Source organism: Camelus dromedarius, chromosome 1 (genome assembly GCF_036321535.1).
Source record: "Camelus dromedarius isolate mCamDro1 chromosome 1, mCamDro1.pat, whole genome shotgun sequence".
Classification (NCBI taxonomy): Eukaryota; Metazoa; Chordata; class Mammalia; order Artiodactyla; family Camelidae; genus Camelus; species Camelus dromedarius.
In genome coordinates, this window is record NC_087436.1 from 112,908,891 (window position 1) to 112,933,452 (window position 24,562).

Here is a 24,562-nt window from a genome sequence, read left to right on the forward strand (position 1 = left end):
ATTAAGTGAAAAGTCAAATAAGGCAAATATGGATATATCAAATACTTTTTTGTTTAGCTGTATTTTTGATTATGAAGAATGAATTTTTAGGAAGTAATACATAATTGGACACTATTTGAAATGATCAAATGTGATAATGCTGTGCTAGACATCTGTGAGGTTAACCAGATCTTAAATACGCTTTTTTTCCCCTGTTTTTAATATGCTTAAGAAGTTCCAGTAAAAATGGTTTTAATTCAGTTAATTTATGGTATTTGTGTTCAATGGTTCTCAATCACAATTGACTTTACCCTCTCCAAGGGATGTTTGAAATGTCTGTGGGTGCATTTTTGTTTGTCCCATCTTGGGGGGCTATGCTGGCATCCAGTGGGTGGAGGCCAGGGTTACTGCTAAACACCCTACAATGCGCAGGAGAGCTCTCCACAACAGGGAGCTGCTCAGCTCAGAACATCAGTGGTGGTAAGGCTGAGAAACCCTAAGGTAAATGTAATGTTAGGGGTTAGGTAAATTAATTCTGCATTGTCGCTTACTTCACAATCGTGTAATTTAATTGCAGTATATTCTCCAGGATCTTTAAATTATGGTTTAACTTTACCTTAATCTTTCCCTTGACTTCTGTTCCCACCTATTTCTGAATTGCTGGCTGATTCACTACAGAGCAGGAAGTCTTGCTTCCTTTTGTTTATTAGCTACTATCGTGATGGGGGTGTTGCTGGACCCAGTGTGAAGCCACAGTAGGGGAAGAAGATGGGGTTGTATTCAGTTATTTCTAAAATTGCATGTTAAGACTGGTAATTATTTTTCATAGTTCTTTTTGGCATGTCTGAAATTGAATTCTGTGTTTTTAAGTGTAATTTTTTAAAGCCACAATTGAATATTTCTAGCAATATTGGCCTATTGCCTGGGGCTCATGTATGCAGAGGTTTTTGTTATAAATAGATAATTTTTTTGTCATGGTAGCCAGCATACTCTTATTTTGTCCCTCTTATTTATTTGTTGTGTAGGTGACTGGTACAGTGGTCCTGCAACTGAACTGGATACTGAACCTGACGAGGAGTGGGTGAAAAATAGGAAAGATGAAAGTCGTGCTTTTCAGGAGTGGGATGAAGATGCGGACATAGACGAATCCGGTGAGCTTTGTTTAGAGTTAAAATTATTACATGGTGCTTTATTAATTAATGTGACATGTAACAGTTACTTAGGTGTTCGGGTTTATGTATTTTGTGTTTGTAAAGAAACTGGTGTTTTTAACCCTATTACTTTTTAAACTTTGAAGGAATAATAAGCATATTTAAAGTTTTGTTTGAAGTATTTTTAAAAAATACACAGGGTTGTTTCCCATATGTTTTAATATTTATTTCGACACTAAAAAAATCAGAAAATGACAGCTGGTTTTCCTTATTGGAATAATATACATTCATTTTAGTGCTCTGCAGTTTGCAATGTGTTTTTAGGGCCATTTCAGCTGATTAGTACTGTTATATTGAGTCATACTGTGGCCCAGAGGGAGAAACATGAATCTGTTGAATCTGTTCATTTATTTGTAAACAGTCACGCCACTTGCCTCACGTGGTTGTTAGTATAGAACTAAGTATAGTTAGTATAGAACTAAGAAGTAATGTACATGGAAATTCCTTGTAAATGGTAAGAAGTTATATAAACTAGTGTAGCCATTCATTAAGCACTGTGAGAGAATTCAAGGGCGAATAAGACTATTCCTGCCCTCAAAGAACTCAGCAAACAGGAGAATTTAGAATACATGATTCTTAATCAAGGTACGTACTGGAAAGTCCTGTAATAGAGGTGCAGTAAGATGCTATTTGGGAATATGGAGGAGAAAGGTATAAATTCTGTTTTAGATACTGTTCTATATAATAATTAGTAAAAGATGGTGAAATAATAAAAAAAATGAATGAATAAGATACTCTGCTACTTGGTAAAATTGAACCTGTAGGGATTTTTTGTTTGTAAGCTGCCTACTTACAGTAAGCTGGTCTGGCAAAAGAACTAAACATGTGGAAAGTAAGGACTATAAATACAAAGATTATTCTATCAGCAGCAAGTTTATTTTTATGAAATAAAGGTGCCACAGCTTTGTATAGTTTTAAATGTTTGGAGGGTACCATGTAAGAAAGAGGTCTGTTCTAGTTTAATTTGGTGATTTGCTTGCACTGTGGCAGGCACTTTCTGGGCATGAGATTAATAGTGAACAAAATGGAAAAAAAATCCTTGGCCTTGTTTAGCATAAAATTTGGAGAGGGTAGGCAAACAGCAAACACAGGAAAAATATATATATTGTATTAGATAGTGTCATCTGCTGTGGAGAAAAATAAAGAAGGAAATAAATGTGTCAGGAAATCTCTTCTAGCTCTGTGTCCCTTTCATCTATGTAAAATCATGAATGACAGCTTTTATTATGGTTCATTTTCCTTTTGATATCCTATATTTTGTTGAAAAACTTATACTTGAAGAATATTAAGTAGTCAGTTTTTTTACAAAATTTTTTCAGTACTTGAAACTGGAGGTTTTTTTTTCCTTCTCCCTACTAGTTAGCTTGATGAGAAAATACTCTCAACTTTTTTTTTTTTTTTTTTTAACCCTTTGTCTCTTTTTAGTTGTTGTCAGACCTGTTCAACTTTAAGTCCTGGAGAGTGAGACCTTGACCACTTAACTTACTTCGCGTATATAAGGGAGTTAAAGGAGAGCAAAAAGTATTGCGTATTTAATGATTTGGTGATTCCTTGAGTAGCCTAGCTGTAATTAGTATATTCTTAGACTTTTGAATTCATTTTACAGAAGAGTCTGCAGAGGAATCGATTGCTATCAGCATTGCACAGATGGAGAAACGTTTACTCCATGGCTTAATTCATAATGTTCTACCGTATGTTGGTACTTCCGTGAAAACTTTAGTATTAGCATACAGCTCTGCAGTTTCCAGCAAAATGGTATGTATAAATTAGCACTAGTTTGGGTATTAAGAAAAAGTAGCAATGACCTACATTTGGCTTGCTTATTCCTAAGTTTAATTAAGGAAAAAAAAATAACAATTTACCCATGAGAGTACCTTATCATGGGTAGGGATACACTGTTAATTTTTATATTTTTCATGTTAATTCTCATAGTAATCTTGGTATATAGATATCATTGTCTACACATTGTAGAAAAGGAAACAGAGACTAAGAGAGGTTAAATCATTTATTTAGTTTCACAGATTATATTAAGTGATGAAACCCAGTTTTATATGATTCTTTATAATATGTAAGACATGGTAAGATGGGCAACTGAGAATAAATCACTGCTTTATAAAAGACTATCTTGTGACATTCTACATCAGCATCTCCTTGGGTATTCCTTCAAAATATAAATTTCCTGGATCTAATCTTACAATTAGTAAAATAGATTCACTGGGACTTAATCATATAATATATATTTGTAATGCAGAATCAGAGTGATGTTTTACATGCAGAAAAGCTTGAGAACCACTGGATTAATATTATGTCTCTTGTCTAAAACTAAAAGGCTACAGATCTTCATAGTGACTTTTTTCCTTCCTAGGTTAGGCAGATTTTAGAGCTTTGTCCTAACCTGGAGCATCTGGATCTTACCCAAACTGACATTTCAGATTCTGCATTTGACAGGTTAGTTATTTTTGAATATTTATATTTAATGATCTCTAACTGTGAATCAATAGAATCGTTCCTGTAATTTTTCATTTGCATAATTTGAGTTTAATTATACTATGGTTTTTTACTATCAGATTTCAATCATGTTATGTCAGTAACTTGATAGCACCCTCCAGTTCTTTGCCTCTTGTCCATAGATCCCAGCTGATCCAAAACTCGTGTATCATTGTCATCTTTATAATCTTGTGCTCTGCCTAGGCCTTTTAAAAAAAATTTCTTTTGAAGTATAGTCAGTTACAATGTGTCAGTCTTTGGTGTACAGCACAATGTCCCAGTCATGCACATACATACATATATTCGTGTCCATATTCTTTTTCATTAAAGGTTATTACAAGATACTGAATATAGTTCCCTGTGCTATGCAGAAGAAATTTTTTTTTAATCTATTTTTATGTCTAGTCTGCCTAGGCTTTTAAGCCTTGCTGTGCAGCCATGTAGATTGGCGCAGTTAGGCTCCCAGTACCATTTGGCAAAGCTCCCTCTTAAACTGTTCATAATTAGTCTGAAATTCTAACACTTTCTTTAAGCCACACTCTTCACAACTTTGTTTCTTCTTACTGTACCTTACCTTGCTCTTTCCCACCTCTTCCTGTTTTAGCGGGAGTGATGTACTCATCTCTGGCTAAGGCTAATTCTCTCCCAATTCCTAGAGCTTATTTCTTCTGGATCTTACTCCGCTAATTATTATATTCTTTCTTTCATGTGTGTACGGCCTTTCCTCTACGGGTTACTTTTCAGGATGATAAGCAGTCTCTCCCTTCCATACCCTTCTCCTCTCCTACCCTTCCATTAGGTTAGCGATACTCTTAGTTCCTAATTACTCTTACTGTCTTTTCATATCCCTAACATGTAAAATAGTGCCTGACAATAGATATTCAGTAAATGTTTAATTATATTAGATTTAAAATCTTTCTTGTAGTTTCCATCTACTTACATGTAATCAGATGCTTTTGAAGATTTTAACAATATCCACTAATAGTCTTGTTACCTCTGAATTATAGTTGGTCTTGGCTTGGTTGCTGCCAGAGTCTTCGGCATCTTGATCTATCTGGATGTGAAAAAATCACAGATGTGGCTCTAGAAAAGATTTCTAAAGCTCTTGGAATTCTGACATCTCATCAGAGTGGCCTTTTGAAAACTTCTACAAGCAAAATTACTTCGACTACATGGAAAAATAAAGACATTACCATGCAGCCCACCAACCAGTATGCTTGTTTGCACGATTTGACCACCAAGGGCGTTGGAGAAGAAATAGATAATGAACATCCCTGGACTAAGCCTGTTTCTTCTGAAAGTTTCACTTCTCCATATGTGTGGATGTTAGATGCTGAAGATTTGGCTGATATTGAAGATGCTGTAGAGTGGAGACACAGAAATGTTGAAAGTCTTTGTGTAATGGAAACAGCATCCAACTTTAGTTGTTCCTCCTCGGGTTGTTACAGCAAGGACATTGTTGGACTAAGGACTAGCGTCTGCTGGCAGCAGCATTGTGCTTCACCGGCCTTTGCGTATTGTGGTCATTCATTTTGTTGCACAGGAACAGCTTTAAGAACTATGTCAGCACTCCCAGAGTCTTCTGCATTGTGTAGAAAAGCATCAAGGACGAGATTGCTTAGGGAAACAGACTTAATTTACTCTGGGAGTGAAAAATCTGATCAAGAGACTGGACGTGTACTTTTGTTTCTCAGTCTGTCTGGATGTTATCAGATCACAGACCATGGTCTCAGGTAAGTAATCACTTGCAGAGTATTAGGAAATGGACATGTTCTCATTCTCAAATAGAGTATAAAATTTTGAATCTAAGTCATTCCTTTCAACTGATTCATTTAACCAAAAGAGTTAACCAAGATCTTTCCTACTTCAGAGTGTTAGAACAATATAACTTCAGCATTAAGTTTCAGTTAGTTCGATGCCTTTGTGATATGGAAGAACATAAATTTAAGAGTTTAATAAATACTTAGCAAATCTGCAACACATTTTCTAAGGTACTTTAGTGAATGTAAAGATGAGTAAGTTACAATTTTTACCCTCTAGGACTTGTAACAGAGAAGAATATATATATGCCATATTCTGTTGCTGTGTGTTATTTGTGTACAGTTCCTTAAGGGATGTTGAATTAAAGATTCTGTGGGGATTAAAGGAGAGAGAGAGAGACCTCCTACCAGTTGCAGCAAACAGTCTGGATAAGAATGAATTGAAGAATGTAATGAAGAGATGGCACTGAACTGAACCTTGAAGAAAGATGAAGGATTTGATGGGTGGCAGTGGGAAAGGAGAACATTCCAAGCAGTGGGGATCATTTGAGCCCACAGTCAAGCCCTGTTGTAAATATTGTTCGGCCAGTTTGTTGTTATGATTGTTCTCATTATTAATAATGTGTAGTAATTGTTTGATTTTCTTTGACATGAGCCTTTGGAAATGGATTTCATGTTTTCTCTTTCACCCTGTAATAGGCTTGAGTTTTACTGGGGCTCTTTAATAATGGGGTGTCAGACGTGTTAAAAATTGGAGATTCATACAGCATAAAGCCTAGTACTCCCTCTTGTCTTAAGTGTGATCTTTAGCAGATTAAACTGAACTCAGTAGGGGGTGCTCAGAGGAGACTTGGTGTCCCTGTTTGGTTATAATGAAGGAGGTGTATGTGAAATGGTGGGAAATAAGGCTTTGGCAGAGTTTGCATTTAGGGAAGAGTTCATTTGGCAGATAGGGAAACATTTATTTGATACTACTTGGATTGGTAGCTTATCAAAAAACTTGCATTCTGAGTGCAACCCAGATTTAAAGAAGTGCAACTCCTTTTAATCAGATTATCTTGAAGGAATCGTTCTTAATCGTCTAAGTGTTTATTGAGCACCTGCTGTATGACTTGCCCTCTTCTAACTGCTAGGGATCCAAAATAATTGAGACAAATTCCCTGCTTTCATAGAGTTTATAACCTAACGGTTAAAGTAGACAACAAAGATACAGTATCAGACTGAATGTTCTGAAAAAAGGTGAAGTATGGTTATAGGATAGAGAATACAGAGAATATTCCTTCATATTTGATGGACAGGAAAGGCCTTGAAAGGAAGCATTTTTTTTAGTAGAGATTGGAATGAAGTTAAAGAGTGAATTTTGTGCATCTCCTGGGAAAGAAGCTAAGGAAATAGAAAATAGTAATTTAATTTTTAGAAACTTTTTTTTTCATTCATTCTATTGGTTTAAAAAGTAATTTCATTAACTTACAATAAGTTCAGCTGGTGTCAGTAGGTTTAAGAACAAATAAAACTTGTGCAAGCCTTCAGCTCAACTTCTGGGAACAGAAGTGCTGGTTGGGAGCGTTCTAGTATCACTCTGCATTAGTCATTATGTTTTATTTGGGAATGTGTAGCATGAGTTCTGACAAGTTGGTTATGGGGCATGTTAAAAGAGCATTGACTGTAAGAATATAGGTTGAAAATCAAAGTTTTAAACTAGATTGAAGCCATAGGGAACAGATAGTGTTGTGTGTAGTCTTCATGCAACATTTTCTGGTTTTCATAGGAATGAAATAAAGTAAATCTTGGCTATCATTGAGTAAAAAGCCTCTTATTTAAAGTCTCACTTTCTTTGGCCCCCTCACATTGCCATCACTGTTTGGGTATAAACTACTCCTTTCTCTCCTTGAACCCAAGGCAACTGCTCTTGAGTCTTTTGCAGATGCCCTGTATAGTTGGGTCTGCAGTCAAATATTCTGTCATTTAATTGATGGTTTCACCATATAACATGTAAAGTAATTATTGGTATGGTTGGATTTAATCCTACCGTTTAACTGTTTTTCCCTTGTTTCTCTTTTCTTTTTTACTGTTTTGTCTTTCCTGACTTGTTTTGGATATATTAAGTACTTTTAGTATCTGCTTTATCTCTACTGTTGGCTAGTATCTCATTTATTTCGTGTGTGCTCTAGGGTTTGTATGCATCTTGTAAAAAAAATTGTGGTATAATTACATACCAGAAAGGTTACTATTTTAACCATTTTTAAGTGTACAACTCACTGGCACTCTGAGTTCACAATGTTGTATAATGTTCACCATTATCTCCAAAACTCTTTTTTAATCACTCAAAACAGAAACTATAACTATCGAACAGTAATTCCTTATTCTCCCATGCCTCCCGGCTCCAGTAACTACTATTTTATTTTCTGTCTCTATGTTTGCATTATTTATACATCAGAGATACATCATGTAAGTGGAAACATACAATATTTGTCTTTTGTGGCTGGCTCATTTCATTTAGCATTATGTATTCAAGGTTCATTCATGTTGTAGAATGTATCAGAACTTCATTCCTTTTTATAGTGGAATAATGTTCTACTGTATTTGTATACCACATTTTGTTTCTTCATTCATCATTGATGTCATCAGCCACGGGCACTTGTGTTTCTGGCTTTTAACTGTTGTGAATAATGCTGCTGTGAGTATTGATATACAAGTATTTGAATGCTTGTTTACATTTCTTCTGTAATTTCTTTAGCAGTGTTCTGCAGTTTTCAGTACGAGTCTTTTGCCTTCTTGGTTAAATTCATTCTTAAGTATTTAAATCTTTTTAATGCTATTATAAATGGAATTTTCTCTATTTCCTTTTCAGATTGATTGTGTTAGTATATAGAAATATAACTGATTTTGGTGGGGGGGTGATTAGGTTTGTTTGTTTGTTTGTTTATTTATTTATTTACTTATTGTAATGGAGGTACTGGGGATTGAACCCAGGACCTAATGCATGCTAAGCGCACACTCTGCCAATGAGCTGCACACTCTGCCAATGAGCTACACGCTCCCCCTATAACTGATTTTTGAATGTGGATTTTGTATCCTGCTACTTTACTACATTTGTTTATTAGCTATAATGGTTTTTATTGTGTGTGTGTGAATTCTTTATAGAGTTTTCTACATATAAGATCATGTCATCTACAAACAAAGATAATTATACTTCTATCTTTCCAGCTTAGATGCCTTTAAAAAAATTATTTTTTTCTAGTTTAGTTGCTCTGGCTAGAACTTCCAGTACTGCATTAAATGGAAGCATCCCTAGGGGGCATCCTTATCTTGTTTCTGATCTTAGGGGGGAGAAGCTTTCAGTCTTTCACCATTGAATATGTTAGCTGTGGGTTTTCCATATATGGCCTTCATTATGTCGAGGAAGTTCTGTTCCTAGTTTGCTGAGTATTTTTGTCATGAAAGGGCGTTTGATTTTGTCAAATGCTCTTTCTGCATCAGTTGCGATGATCATGTGTTTTTTTTCCCTTTAGTCATTAATGTGGTTTATTAAATTGACTGAGAACCGCCCTTGCATTCCTAGGATAAAACTGACTTGATCATGATGTATAATTTGTTTAATATACTCCTGGATTCAGTTTGCTAGTATTTGTTGAGCATCTTTGCATCTATATTTACAAAGGGACATTTGGCCTGTGATTTTTGTTTCTTGTGCCTTTGTCTAGCTTTGGTATCAGGGTAATATTGGCCTCATAGAATGAGTGGGAAGTCTTCCTCTTTTTCAGTGTTTTGTAAGAGTTTGAGAAGGATTGTTGTTAATTCTCCTTTGAATGTTTAGTAAATTTACCAGTGAGGCCATCTGATTTTGACTTCTTAGTTGGGAGGTTTTGATTATTATTTCACTCTCCTTACATGTTACAAGGCTGTTCTGATTTTCTGTTTTTGTTCTTTTTTTTTCCTTGAGTCAGTTTTGTTATTTTTTGTGCTTCTAGGAAATTTGTCCAGTTCAGCTAGGTTGTACAATTTTTTGGCATACAGTTGTTCATGTTACTATTTAATAATTCTTTCAATTTCTGTAACATCAGTAGTAATGTCCCAGCTTTCATTTCTGAATTTGGTAATTTGAGTCCTTTTTTTTTTTAGTCAGTCTAACTGAATGTTTGTCAATTTTGTTGATGATCTTTTCAAAGAAACGAATTTTTTGGTTTAGGTTGATTTTTCCCTATTATTGTATTCTCTATTAAAAAAAAAAATCTCTGCTGTAGTTTTTATTATTTCTTTCCTTGCCTCGTTTTGGATTTAGGTTGCTCTTCTATTTCTGATTTCTTAAGGTGTTCAGTCAGGCTGTTGATTTAAGATTTTTTTTAGCACTGGTGTTTACGACTATAAATTTCACTCTTGGCTCTGGTTTTGTTGTATCCCAGGAGCTTTGGTTTGTTGTGTTTTATTTTCTTTCATCTTAGTTTTCTTGTGATTTCTTTTTTGTCCCATTGATTCCTTAAGAGTGTATTGTTTAACTTACACATATTAGTGAATTTCTAATTTTCCTTATGTTACTGATTTGTAGTTTCATTACATTGTGCTCAGAAAATATACTTTGTATCAGTTCAACCTTTTAAAATTCATTAAGACTTGTTTTATGGCCAAATGTGGTCTATTTCTGTTCCATGTGCACTTCAGAAGGTTGTGTATTCTGTTGTTGTTGGCTGGAATGCTCTCCGTCTGTCTGCCAGGACTAATTGGTTTGTAGTATAGTTCAAGGTCTCTACTTCTTTGTCGATCCATTATTAAAAATGGGGGTATTGAAGTCTCCGACTATTTCTGTAGAACTGTTTATTTTTCCCTTTAGTTCTGTCAATTTTGTTGTATATATTTTGGAGCTCTGTTGTTAAGTGAGTATGTTCATAATTTTTAAAATCTTAGTGGAGTTAAACTTCTACCAATATGTAGTATCCTTTTCCTTTTGTAACCTTTTAAAAATGGAAAATCTCTTTTGTCTTGCAGTATTATAGCAACCCTGGCTCTCTTTTGATAAACTTTTTGCATTGAGTATCTTTTCTCATGCTTTTACTTTTAACCTCTTTGTGTTTTGTGTCTAAAGTGAGTGTCTGTATACTCTTACAGACAGCATATAGATGGATTATGTTTTTTTTAATTTTAACTCTCAAATTTTTTAATCTTTAGTCCAGTCTGCTAATGTCTGCCTTTTAATAGGAGAGTTTGATGGATTCATATTAATTACTGATAAGGAAAAATTTACTTCTGTCATTTAGCTATTTCTTTTCCTTTTGTCTTACATGCTTTTTGTTTGTCATTTTTCCTATTATTTCCTCTTTTTCTGCTTTGTTTTGTTTTTGTAGTATACCATTTAGTTCCCTTTTTTCCCATTTTCTTTATTTTTTTAAAGTTAGGTTTTTAGTTGTTACTTTAGGGATATAGTTAACATGAACTCAAAACAGCCAAGTTTGGACAACCCAATTTCATTTCAATCATGTACAGACACTCAACTCTTGACATCTCTTTCTCACCTCCTTTATATTGTTATTGGTACAGGTTACATCTTTATACATTGTGTGCCCTTTAACATAGATTTGTAACTGTTGTATGTTTTTGTGTATGCATTTTTAACTTCTCACTTTCTACCTTCAAACAATATTATACCACTTTACATAGAGTGCAAGAATTTTAAAACAGTAAGCTCCTGTTCCTCTCCCCATTCTTTGTGCTGTTTTTGTTATATATATATTTTTTTCTTAATTTTATGTTGTTGTTGTTGGGGTGGGTAATTAGGTGTTTTTATTTATTTATTTTTAATGGAGGTCCTGGGGATTGAACCCAGGACCTTGTGCATGCTACTGCTGAGCTGTACTCTCCTACCTCTCTTAAAAGTTTTAAACCCCATAATACATTGTTGATATTTTTTTCTTTAGACAGTTGTCTTTTAGAAAAATTAACAAGTCTTGTTTCACCTTTTTTGGCATTCTTCATTCTCTCGTACAGGTTCATGTTTCTTTCGATTTGGTATTGTTTTTCTTTTGCCTGCAGTATTCTCTAGTTTTTTACACTGTAGGTCTTTTGGCAGTGAACACTCTTAGCTCTTGTCTGAAAAGCTGCCACCTTCGTTATAGAAAGGTCTTCACTGTGTATCGTGCTCTAGCTTGGTAGCTTTGTCTTAGCACTTGCAAGATGTTCCATTGTCTTCGGCTTGCGTAGTTTCCTAAAAGTCTGTTTCGCTTTTATCTTTGCTCTTCCATATGTGATACAATTTTTTTTTTTCTCTCCAGCTACTTTGACTTTTTTTCTTTCTTTCTGCTTTTAATGCAGTTTGCCTGTGGTGTGCCTTGGTGAGGTTTTATTCACCTTTATCTTGCTTGGGGTTTATTGAGATTCTTGGATCTGTTGTTTCTAGCTGTCATAAAACTGGAAAACAGAATTCAGCCATTATTTCTTCAAGTATTTTTCTCTCCTCCTTATTCTTTTACCACTGCTTCTTGCTAGAATTTCATATATGTTAGGCTTGATACTGTCCTACAGGTCACTTTAGAACATTAGTTTCCTGGACTATCATAACAAAGTATCACAAACGAGGTGGTTAAAATGATATAAATTTATTTTCTCACAGTTCTGCAGTCTAGCCGAGATCAAGGTGTTGGCCAAACCATGCTCCCTCTGAAACCTCTAAAAGGGCGTCCTTTCTTAACTCTTCCAACCTCTTATAGATCCAGGTGTTGCTTTGCTTGTGACAGCATATACATAACCCCAGTCTCTGCCTCATTCTTCACATGGTCATCTCCTTTTCGTGTCTGTGTATCTGCATTTTCACACTGAATTTTCCCTGTGTGTGTGTGTCTGAATTTCCCTCTTCTTACAAGGATACCAGGCATATTGGATTAAGGTTCATCCTAATGACCTGATTTAAACTTGATTAAATCTGCAAAGAGCATATTTCCAACTAAAGTCACTTTTATGATACTGATGGTTAAGACGTCAACATATGTTTTTGGGGGGAAGGAGACACAGTTCAACCCATAACACTACGGCTTTTTTCTTTTTACTGTTTTTGTTCTTTTTTCTCCTGGTTCTTCATTTTGGCTAATCTGGTTCTTCTTCAAGTCCGGTAATCATTTTTGCAATGTCTAATCATTAGCAGAATGCTAATCTCATTCACTGTATTTTTTATTTCAGATACTATGTTTTTCACCTTTAGAAGTTTCACTTGGTACACTTGTGCTCTCTCCCATCATATATACATATACACACATATCAATACATAAATAATGTATGTAAATATATTGACACATACAAAAATATTAAAATATATAGATGTATTTTCCTGTTACTTTCATTATATTTACATTTTCTTTGAAATTCTTGAGTGTACTTAAAATATAAAATTTGTTTTAAAGCCATTATCTACTAATTTCATTATCTTTATCACTTACTGTTCTATTTCTATTGATTGATTTTCTTTCTTGATTCTTTGAGTGTCTAGTAGTTTCTGATTGAATACTAGATAATGTGAATTATAGATTGTTGAATTCTGGATTTTGTTCTAGTCTTAAAAATGATTACTTTTTTGATTTTTCTTTTTTAGTTTTATTAAGTAGAATTTTTACAGTTTGCACATATACGTTATATTGCATGTAAATACATATATACAAGATACTGCACATTTTTTTAGTTTACTTATGTGTACTGAAAATTGTTTCTAAGAATAGATTAGAGTTTTAGCTTTTTAAACTTACATAGTTATCAAAGAAATAAAGCCAACTGCAAAAAAAGAATCAGCAGAATGTGATAATCGAGTCATAAAGGACAGTCAGGTGTGCTTACACATATTCAAGAAAAGATGATTGCTGTTGAATCACTCCCTGGTCTGTATTGTTTCTATAAGTTGATTATATTTCTGTAACTTTTTTTATTGCATGCATTGTCAATACTTTGTTTAAGTGTTTCTTTGAGGACAGAGAATGTATTTTCATTTTGTATTTTACTTTGTTGGCCTGCGCCTGACATCCTTGGGCATTAGGGATAAAAACTAGACTAGAGTGATCTGTCTAGAATGCACTTCTTATTACTTGCTGTTACTCCTCTGTCTAAACCTTTCAGTGAGTCTTACTGCCCTTTTGTTAAAATTCAGATTGTTGGCCTTTGCTTACCCCTGTAGTTTATGTCTTGTTACCTTCTTTAAATCTTCTTCTTTTATTTCTTCATTTCTTCACCTCTGCCAAAAAAAGCCAATAAATAGGTAAATGTAAACATAACACCCCCTTCCCCAAACACACAAACACAGAGCCATCTCTTCTTAATCCGTACTCAGCTGTTTTCTTTTCCTTTAGCATTGATGCAGGCAGACCTTGTTTTATTGCACTTCTTTCTATTGTCCTTTGCAGATAATGGCATCTTTCACAAATTGGAGGTTTGTGGCAACCCTTCATTGAGCAGGTCTTTCAGTGTCATTTTTCTAATAGCATTTGCTCACTTCATGTCTCTGTGTCACACTTTGGTAATTCTTCAATATTTCAGACTTTCATTATTATATTTGTTATGGTGATCTATGACTAGTGATCTTTGATAATACCGTGGTAATTGTTGCAGAGTGCAACAAACCATATAAGATGGCAGACTTAATTGATAAATGCTGTGTGTGTTCTGACTGTTCCACCAACTGGCTGTTCCCCCCTTCTCTCTCCCACTCCTTGTGCCACCCTATTTCCTGAGACACAGCAGTATTGAAATTAGGCCACTTAACAATTCTCCAGTGGCCAGTAAATGTTAAAGCGAAAGGAGGAGTTGTGCATCTCTCACTTTAAATCAAAAGCTAGGAATGATAAAGCTTAGTGAGGAAGGCGTGTCAAAAGCCAAGATAGGTGAAAGCTAGATCTTCTGCACCAGTTAGCCAAACTGCGAAAGCAAAGCAAAAGGTCTTGAAGGAAATTAAAAGTTCTGCTCCACTGAACGCACAAATGATAAGAAAGCAAAACAGCCTTATTACTGATACGGAGAGCATTTTAGTGGTCTGGATAGAAGGTCAGACTAACCACAATATTTTTTTAAGCCAAAGCCTAATTTAGAGCAAGGCCCTAACTCTTCGGTTCTGTGAAGGCTGAGAGAGGTGAGGAAGCTAAGCTGCAAGAGAAAGCTGGCAGAGGTTAGTTCATGAGGTGTCAAGGACAGAAACCATAACATAAAAGTGCAAGATCAGTCAGCAACTGCTGACAGTATAGAAACTAGTTTATAGCAGCAAGTTATCCAGAAGATCTAGCTAAGATAATCAATGAAAGCAGCTACCGAAACAACAGATTTTCAGTGTGGATGAAACGGCCTCATACTGGAAGAAGATGCCATCTAGGACTTGAATAGCTAGAGAGGAGAAGTCAGTGCCTCGCTTCAAAGCTTCAAAGGACAGGCTGACTCTCTTGTTAGGGCTAATGCAGCTGGTGACGTTAAGTTGAAGCCAATGCTTATTTACCATTATGAAAATCCGGAGGCCCTTAGAATGATGCTGAATCTGCTCTGCTTGTGCTCTATAGATGGAACAACAAAGCCTGGATGACAGCACATCTGTTTACAACATGGTTTACTGAATATTTTAAGTCTGCTATTGAGACCTACTGCTCAGAAAAAAACATTCCTTTCAAAATTACTGCTCATAGTTAATGTACCTGGTCACACAAGAGTGCTGATGGAGATGTACAAAGATATCTGTGGTGTTTTCATGCCTGCTCACACAACATCCATTTTGCAGCCCATGGATCAGGGAGTCATTTTGACTTTAAAGTCAAAGAAGTACATTTTGTGAGGTTATAACTGTCATATGGAGTGATTCCTCTGATTGACCTGGGCAAAGTCAATTGAAAACCTTCTGGAAAGGACTCACCATTCTATATGCAATGAACATTTGTGATTCATGGGAAGAGATCAGAATATCAGCTTTAATAGGAGTTTGGAAGAAATTGATTCCAGCTCTCAGGAGTAACTTTGAGGGATTTAAGACTTCAGTGGAGGAAGTAACTGCAGATGTGGTGGAAATAGAAAGAGAACTAGAATTAGAAGTCAAGCATGAAATGTGAATGAATTATCTTTGTAATTAAACGTAAAACAGATGAAGAGTTGCTTCTTATGGATGAGCAGAGAAAGTGGTTTCTTGAGATGGAATCTACTCCTGGTGAAGATGCTGTGAAGATTGCTGAAATGACAACAAAGGGTTTAGAATGTTACGTAAACTTAGTTGTTAAAGCAATGGCAGGATTTGAGAGGACTGACTCCAATTTGAAAGAAGTTCTCCTGTGGATACAACGGAATCAAACAGTGCTGCATGCTACACAGAAATCATTTTTTGAAAGGAAAAGTCAATCAATACAGCAAAGAAACTTCATTGTTGTCTTATTTTAAGAAGTTGCCACAGCCACCCCAGCCTTCAGCAGCCATCCCTGGTTAGTCAGCAAAGCCCTCCGCTAGCAAAGAGCTGGGCTTGCTGTGAAGGCTCAGATGATATAAGAAGGTTTTTTTTTGGCAATTAGCCATAAAATAAAGTATTTTAAATTAAGGTTTGCATAGTTTTTTAGACATAATGCCTTTGCATACTTAGTAGACTGCAGTATACTGTAAATGTAACTTTTATATGCACTGGAAAACCAAAAAAAAATGCTGTGACTTGCTTTATTGATTTTCGCGTTATTGTGGTGGTCGCGAGCCGAACCTGCAGTGTCTTGAGGTGCTCCTGAACCGTGCTCCTAAACCACGTTCCTCTTGTCTTCATATATTTGCATTTGCTTTCTCTCTCTCTCTCTCTCTCTGTTTAACATACATTTATTGGCTAACTTCTGTTCATTTCTATCTCCATTCCAGTTTAAATGTCACTGCTTATGAGCAACCTTTTGCTACCCCCCCCCCCCCCAAGGCCCTTCAGAATATTCCCCAGAAAGCGTTTATCATATGACATTCTAACTGGTTGGCTTGCTTGGTTTTGCACTAAACTCAGTGAGGCCAGTTGACTACGTGTGTGGTTTACTCAAGTGTATTGTGATGGGAAGTTTTATATTCCATGCAGTCCATCCTCAGTGTACTGAAAATTTTAGAACATGAAGTAGTCTCTGCTTTGAGATAACCTCTGAGATCTTTAAGACCATATTTTAGAAGTTGTTTTGTTTTTTATTATGAGCTATTCAATTTTACAGGAAAAGAAGAATTAGGAAACTTTAAACTCTAATTGTCTTCTTTTAAACATGTGTGTCTCTAACTGCTCTGGCCCCGTCAAGCCGCTGAGGTTTTGAACTCTGCCACTGTTGCTGAACTGTAGGGGTGGATCAGGGAGCCTGTAATTTAAGTAAAAGCCAGTTCTTCTCAGTCAAAATGTAAGGAGAAATACGCATGTAAATCTCTCATATGTATTGGGGTCTTGATAAAGTGTTTTTAATAAATCAGTTTTTTTTAAAGTGCAGTGACAAAACATTAAAATATTTGTGCTAATCTTTGCACATCAGTGTCTCTCACTGAATATGTATTTCCAATTTGTTCTAATCTCAATTAATTGTGTACATACTTAACTTTACTTCCTAATTTCCATGTACCTGCATAATCATGCTGATTTTTTTTTACTAAATTTATTATATTATTAGTTTCTTAATATCCCATTCAAGATAGACTATAATTTTCCCAATTTTTGCTGTTATAGTGTAGAAAATTCATGTTCCCAATTTTACTCTTGATATTTTTCAGCTCTGCCATCGTCATTTTAGCCAGTTTCTCATTTTTTAAAAATATAAGTTACTATTTTTAATCTTCTACAGTATTGGGTTTTCATTTTTATTGAAATGAAATTCACATACTATTAAATTCATCCTTTTAAAGGGTACAAGTCAGTGGTTTTAATATATTTACAAGATCGGTGACTGTTAGCACTATCAAGTTCAGAAGCATTTTCATTATACCAAAAAGAAACTCCATACTCATTAGCAGTCATTCCTCATTCTTCTTTGCCCCCAGCCCCTGGCAACCACTAATCTACTTTCTGTCTCTCTGTTCTGCCTATTTTGGACATTTCATATAAGTAGAATCATGCAGTGTGTGGTCTTTTGTGTCTGGCTTTTTTCATTAACACAGTGTTTTCAAGGTTCATCCATGCTGTAGCAGGTATCAGTACTTCATGGTTACATAATATGTAATTGTATGGATAGACTATATTTTGTTTACCCAGTCATTAATAGACATTTGGGTTATTTCCACTTTCTGGGTATTATGAATAATGCTGCTGTGAACATTTGTTTGCAAGTTTTTCTGTGAATATATGTTTTCACTTCTCTTGGATATATACCTAGGAGAGTAATTTTGGGTCATGTGCTGACTCCATAACTCTGAGGAACTGCCAGACTGGTTAGTTAATTTCTTGATAATTTTTACTTAGACAGTCTGGTAAGAGAATGTAAATGACAATTCCAGGATTCAGTCCTTCCTTTCTATAAAATTGATTTACTCTAATGTTCTTACAAAGAAAAATTTCATAAACTTGTTTACTGAATGTCTTTAGAAATGTCTTTGTTAAATGTATCCTGACTAATGATGGAAGTTAGTTGTCATGTTTTATAGAAATTTAAAAATTTTCTCATTACCAAATTAAAAGGTTTGTTAATAGTGGTCCATTGGGCCATGGGAATACGTACGTTTTCATGGATTCCATATAATTAATATATTCTGATTGTTGAATTGCTTCTCTTACAGGGTTTTGACTCTGGGAGGAGGGCTGCCTTACTTGGAGCACCTTAATCTCTCTGGTTGTCTTACTGTAACTGGTGCAGGCCTGCAGGATTTGGTTTCAGCATGTCCTTCTCTAAATGATGAATACTTTTACTACTGTGACAACATTAACGGTAATGCCTTTTAACAATGAGATAATTTTGGAGGAGTTGATTTAGAAATTTTTAACAGTGCTGATAATTCTTAGTGTTTCTATTTTGTTATCTAGATTTCTAGTTACCAGATATTTTTTCTTTCAGTTTTAGTCCTTTTCTAAAGTTAAATTGTTAATGGGGAGTTATTTCAGCTATCCTTTCTTTAGATTTTATAAGCATGTAATTGTTTAATCAGCCCAAAGTGGCAAGTTGTTGTAGAATTACTAACATTCTTACAAAATTTTGGGAAATTCCTCTATCGTGAAAGAGTACTCGTGAACAGTTTAGAAGTATTGATGTTCTAGGTACGTCTAATTGTTAGGGATGGTAGAGTAGTTTTCTTGGAGGATAACTTCATAAAATATAGTAGAAGAAGAAGCATTTTGGTAATGGGAGCTCTTCATGGATCCTGGATCTCGTTCCAAATAAATCTCATAGAAGAGTGAGGAGGATGGTCAGGGTGGAATTGGGAAGAGGCTTGAGATGCTTTAAACATGACTAAAATTCTTATAGTATTTTGGAGATTGATTCCTGAACCTCCTTTTAACAATCATGAGATAAAACTTTCCTGATTTTTTTTGTTGTTGTTGTTTTTTAAGCCTATCCCTGCCTTGTAGTGGGCCTGTTTAACGAGCTTTTCGGGCCTATTTAGTGTATTTTCTCAAAGTAACATACAGTGCCCTGTTGGACATTTCATAGTCACTGGTAGAGACTGAAGTTCTGAGGCATGAAAAGCTGTTCCTCAATTATTAGTAAGCAAATCAACCTCCTGTATTTACAACTGGAAAAAATGTACATGGTTCAGATTCCACTGTGTTTTTACATTATATATTGTTATTTTTGAGAACCCAGTTCATCTTAAGATGGTGGGAATATAACCGGGTTTCTCTCAGGCAGAAAAATTGACAGGAGCCAAGAAGACTAGAGGAATGGTCTCTACTTTAATGACATTTAAAGTAGGCAGAGAAGTTAGCAAATCTGTTGTTTCTCAGAGATTAGATTTTCCTTAAAATATATATATGAAGAGACAGGAGATAGCAGCTCCCTGGTTTCTGGACTCACACTGGCAACGCAGGAGGTGGCTTCCCATGTCTTTGAAATAGCAGCACTAAGTTGGAGCATTTCTTTGCTCTCTGTTGCCTTCGGTGTGTAATAAGGAATGGTGAAGATGAAGGTCATTTTAGTTGCAACCCACTAAGTGTACAAAAGAAAGTGTGATTGCTACAGTGAAGCACTTGCTGCTTCTGTGGACGCAGTGAGTTTGAGAAGGGAGTTTTTTTTTAATATACAGTTATGTCATTGTAGGTTCAGTGTTACTTACTAAGGCTTCTAGGACATATTAATGAAAAGTAATCGGTAAGCAATCTTTTTTTTTTTAATAAGAAAAACATCTTATTGGTAGGTTGCACTTGAATTGTTTATATTGATTTCAGCATAGATTATGCTTGTGGGAATAAATCTCATAACTGAATTCGTTACATTTATTTTGGAGTATATATAGATACTGGGTTGGTAGGGGGATTGGGTTTCACTTCATTTTTATATTTGCCTACTTGTTTTGTGTGTGTGTGTTTTAAAACTTCTTGAAGTAATCTAAATGATAGTATAAAGTTAGATACTTAAAATCTTTTGTACTTTGTTAGTATGTTAGAATTCCTTTCATATTGACTGGTTTCGAATATATAAATATTAATATGTTCCAAAGGAGTGGCTACATTCCTTTTATTGAATGTTAAGATTTTTTTTTTTTTTGATAAATGAGTGGTCCATTTTCAATAAATGAATTTTAATAAATATGTCTGACTTTGAAAGGTTTGAAAGGAAATTTACAGTGCTTATATAATCCAGTACCAAGTCTCTTTTTACAGCTTCATGATTTGGGGGAAATGGAAATCCTTTAAAGTTTACAGGGTAACTTGTCATATGAACTTATGTTGTAGAGTTCTAACCAGTTGCTCTTAAAGCAATCGTCTGCTGTAATCGTTTCCTTTAAAAGACATATGGACAACCTAGAAAGTATTAGAATAAAGTTGCATTTTATCCAGTTTTGCGAGATGACATGGTTGATCCAGTATCTTTCATTACAGTTTCCTTGTATAGTAAATATTTAGTAACTGCTAAGGTCTTCCTTTTTATTATTATTTTTTATTATTTTTGAAAGTAGTTATGTTTTATACATGATCTTAGGCTATAGGGGGTATGTTTAGGTGACAGATTATATTTTAATATTTGAGAGTAACATTTAACTAAAAATGTGTTTTGTCAAAAGAGAGTTTACATAGTTAACTAACTACCTAAAAGAAGTAAATACTGATAAATAATATTCATTAACTAAATAATAGTGATAAATAAAACAAAATTTTCTGTTTCCTAAGCAATAGCAGACATTTTGGAAAAGATAAATAAGTAATCAGATACTTATACAAAGTCTACTGTGTGGAAGACAGTTTACTAGGCATTGACATAAATGTCATTTTTATTCTGAATGATTCTTCATGACATTTAAATTTGCTATTTGATTGATAAACAAATTAAGATTTAGACATAAAACAAGAATTCTTAGCCATAACATTTAAAAGATTCTATGTCATTTAAGAAGTGTTAGGTAGAATTGCATAATTTCAGAGCTCTGAAGAACATTGGATCAATGATAGCAAATAAACTTTTGGCTTGATTTGCATTTCAATGTATGTTTAATTTATGAATTAAGATAGATTAGCTCATAGTTCTGTAGGTGACACAGTCTCAGATGATTTGCTCTCTTATGTTTCTAATTTAAGTTAAAGAGGAATTCAAGGTAAGTGAAGGTAAGTGCAGATATACAGCAGAAGTAATATGCGTAAAATCTAGGAAAAACATGTCATTCAATAAGAAAAATGTGGGAAAATAACAATAGCTAGTAAAGTTGTAGTTCTTATCTGATTTTTTTAAATGCTTTTTTACAAAATTTATTTTTTACCATGCATTTAAAGATTTTATTTGTGCAAGTTTTTTCTATTTTCTTTGTTATTTAATACAATTTATCCCTCATATATTATAGCCATTTGAGTTTTTTATCTCATACCAAGATCAACATTTACAGATTATAAGTCAAATACTCACCTTTTGAATTCTGTGTCTGTGGAAGTGCACATTCCTACTTGAGATACTTAGTGTTAGTCATGCTTCTTTCTAATGCTGCCTCACTTTTCCTGTTGTCTGTTTATTCTGTTTTCCATTTGCTCCCTTTTCTGAACAATCTTTCTGTGATGCTAACGGCCTTACTGTTAATCATTGCGTACGATGTCCATTCTTTGGAAATTGCTGTTCTCCCCTTTTTTATATAGTATGAAACTAACAAGTTAAAAACAGTGGTTGTCTTCACCTTTGCTTTGCTCGAGGCCTTCAACAAAATATAATTCCTTCATGGATGATGTCACTTTTATGGATTATTAGGATAGTCACCTGAATGTCATTGAGCTTATGATGGGATTGGAGCTTGGAGGTCGTTGGTATTGGTATTGGTATTAGTGTTGGTTAAGTACAATTTATGCACCGAGAATTCCAGTGAAACGCACATGTTCTAGTGCGTATTTGAGGAAGGGCGCACACACCAGTATGAGCGAGAACTTTGTTTTGTGATGAATAAGGAGATCCTGACAGATGTCAGCGTTACATTCTACCTAATATGGGGCACATATTTTTAGTTCTACATTTTTCTTTCCCAATTATCCGTAATACCATCCCTTAGACTTTGAGAGCAAAGAGTGACTCAGGTCACCAGGGTGTAGGCTGAGCATACTGGGCCCCTGTATTTTGGGGAGGATGATGAAAACCTGTGTGATACAGGCATACCTCAGCAATATTGCAGGTTCGGTTCCAAACCACCGTAATAAAGTGAATATTGCAATACAGTGAGCAACATGAATATTTTGGTTTGCCAGTGCATGTAAAGATTACATTTACACTATACTATAGTCTATTAAGTGCAATAGTATTATGTCTTAAAAAGCAATGTTCATACCTTAATTTAAAAATATTTTATTGCTAAAAAATGCTTACCATCATCTGAGCCTTCATTGATTCATAATAGTAACATCAGAGATAACTGAGCACAAATCACCATAACATAATCATAATGAAAAAGCTTGAAATGCTGAGAGTTACCAAAATGTGACGCAAGACAAGAAGTCAGCAAGTGCTATTGGGAAGATGATGCCAGTAGACTTGCTCAATGCAAGGTTGTCACAAACCTCCAGTTTGTAAAAAAAAAAAAAAAAAAAAAAAGCAAAATCTGTGAAGTGCAATAAAGCAAAGCACAATTAAATGAAGTATGCCTGTGTTTGGAAAACGATGAAACTTTTGAATAGCTTCCTTGATCCAGTTGGCTCCTTTAAAGCTGTTTTCTGTCTTGAAAATCAGTAGCATGCTTCATTTTGATTGCTTTCAGCCATTGCTTATGATTTTTCATAGGCCACTGTTGATTTCAGTATAAAATTTCTTCCTTGCCTTTCTATCCTTTTGAAAAATAGGAATATAGCTATTTTGAAGTGTTTTAGGGAGTTTCAGTTTGGAATATTGCACCAAAGTCTCCATTTCTCTTTCCTCATATTTCTCCCTTTCAAAAAATTTAAAATTATATACTGAGAAAATGATAGTCAGATATGTTTTTACAAAGGCCACCAGTTCAAGCATTTCATCACAGGGACTGTGTCAGTTCAGGGCAATGGTAATGAGGCAGGGGACTGTGTCCTGGAGAAAGTCTCTACTTGGTGACTGGCAGATAAAAGCAGTAACCAATGTAAGTGGTGAAGAAAGGAAAGCAAAGAAAGGGCTCCAGGAATAGTAGTTAAAGCTGAAAATGTATTCAAGAGGAAAACCTGGTTAGAGGTTATTAGTGAGAGAAGAGTATCAAGCCATAGGATCTCTTACGAGGGCATTTCTAGTATCTGATGGTATGAACTAGGAAATTTCATTTTGGCTCTGTAGTTAAGATGACTAACATTGTGTCTTATTTTAAGGGGAAATAATCTTAGGAAAAATGCCACTTCGTGAATTCTAAGCATTTGACACATTTACCTTTTCATGTTAAAATTGGAACAGATTTTAATTTTGATTAAATAAAGAATAGGCTGTGGTAATTCAATTTTATATTTAAATTGATTTTAAATTTTAATTATGGGAAATTTTAAAAACATAAACATAATAATACAATGAACCCTCATGTATCATTGGCTTCAGCAGTTATAACCTGTGGCCAGTCTTTTTCTCATATAGCATTGCCCATTCCCATACCTGCTCCCCATTTTCCAGGTATCATATTAATTTTACAAGTTATATTATCTGAAAGTAAGTGAAATTAGAAGCAACTGCAGTCCCAGTATGCTTGTAAAGTTCAGTAGTTTCTTTTCTTACTTAAAGATACATTATTATTTCCATAGTGAAATATGTGAACATTATACTTAATTGATTGCATAGCCTAAGAAATTTGCCTTTTATATTAATCTTATATATTGCCATTTCAGGAATACAAAGAAAAGTTAAATTCTGGGAAATGTGTGTTTTATGTGTTTAGTTGCAAGTAATTATTTTCTTGTGTTGATATTAGCATAGTTGCTGCCTTTTGCAATGGATTACTACTTTAAAAAACAAAACAAAGCTAATTTCACATTTTTTCTGAGTTAAAGTCTAGATATCATTTCAGGGTACTATGCTTTTTCAATTATAATCCATTTGATATATTCTATAATGAAATTATATTTCATGTACTTTTGTGGTCCTTATCACAATTACAGGTATTTTGGTTCTAACTGATGAGTAAAGAACTCATTAACTTTGTTCATGATGCAACCCTTCAGGGCTTCAATGTAGTCAAAACATCTTTTCCACATTTGCCTGCCTTTATGAAAACTGTGACTCATTCAGAGTACTCAATATTTGAATATGTGTCGTGATAACTCTTTGACATTTTCTAATTCTGAGCAATGTTCCCTGATGGATCTTTTAATCTAGTGTTTGGGTAGCATACTGTGATTAGAATAAAACCTCAGTTATTCCACAGATACTTTATTACTTTTCTTTGTAATTAAATCACAATTTTATTATGTCTTAGATATGTTTATTTAATTAGTCACTCATTATATTCTTAATTCTGCAAGATAATTTCATCTAGCCCTACCATATGATTTTTTTTGGGTACAGATGTTAAATAAAAATATGGCAGACATGTTAAGGCTATGTCTGCATAGTTTATTTTTAACATATTTTGAAGATAATA

General features: G+C 34.5%; 1 protein-coding gene across 4 annotated transcripts in view; it reads left to right on the forward strand.

Annotated features, from left to right (window-relative positions):
- Positions 1-24,562, forward strand: part of FBXL5 (F-box and leucine rich repeat protein 5) — a 48,225-nt gene that overhangs the window by 22,468 nt on the left and 1,195 nt on the right. For 3 of the 4 annotated variants that reach the window (XM_064487941.1, XM_064487945.1, XM_031437086.2), the window contains 5 exons: positions 1,005-1,130; positions 2,797-2,945; positions 3,556-3,638; positions 4,685-5,410; positions 18,137-18,285. In XM_064487941.1, the coding sequence (XP_064344011.1) occupies positions 1,005-1,130; positions 2,797-2,945; positions 3,556-3,638; positions 4,685-5,410; positions 18,137-18,285 (1,233 nt within the window). Of the gene's footprint in view, positions 1-1,004; positions 1,131-2,796; positions 2,946-3,555; positions 3,639-4,684; positions 5,411-18,136; positions 18,286-19,611; positions 19,663-24,562 lie in introns of all 4 variants that reach the window. The other variant, XM_064487939.1, reaches the window with a different exon arrangement.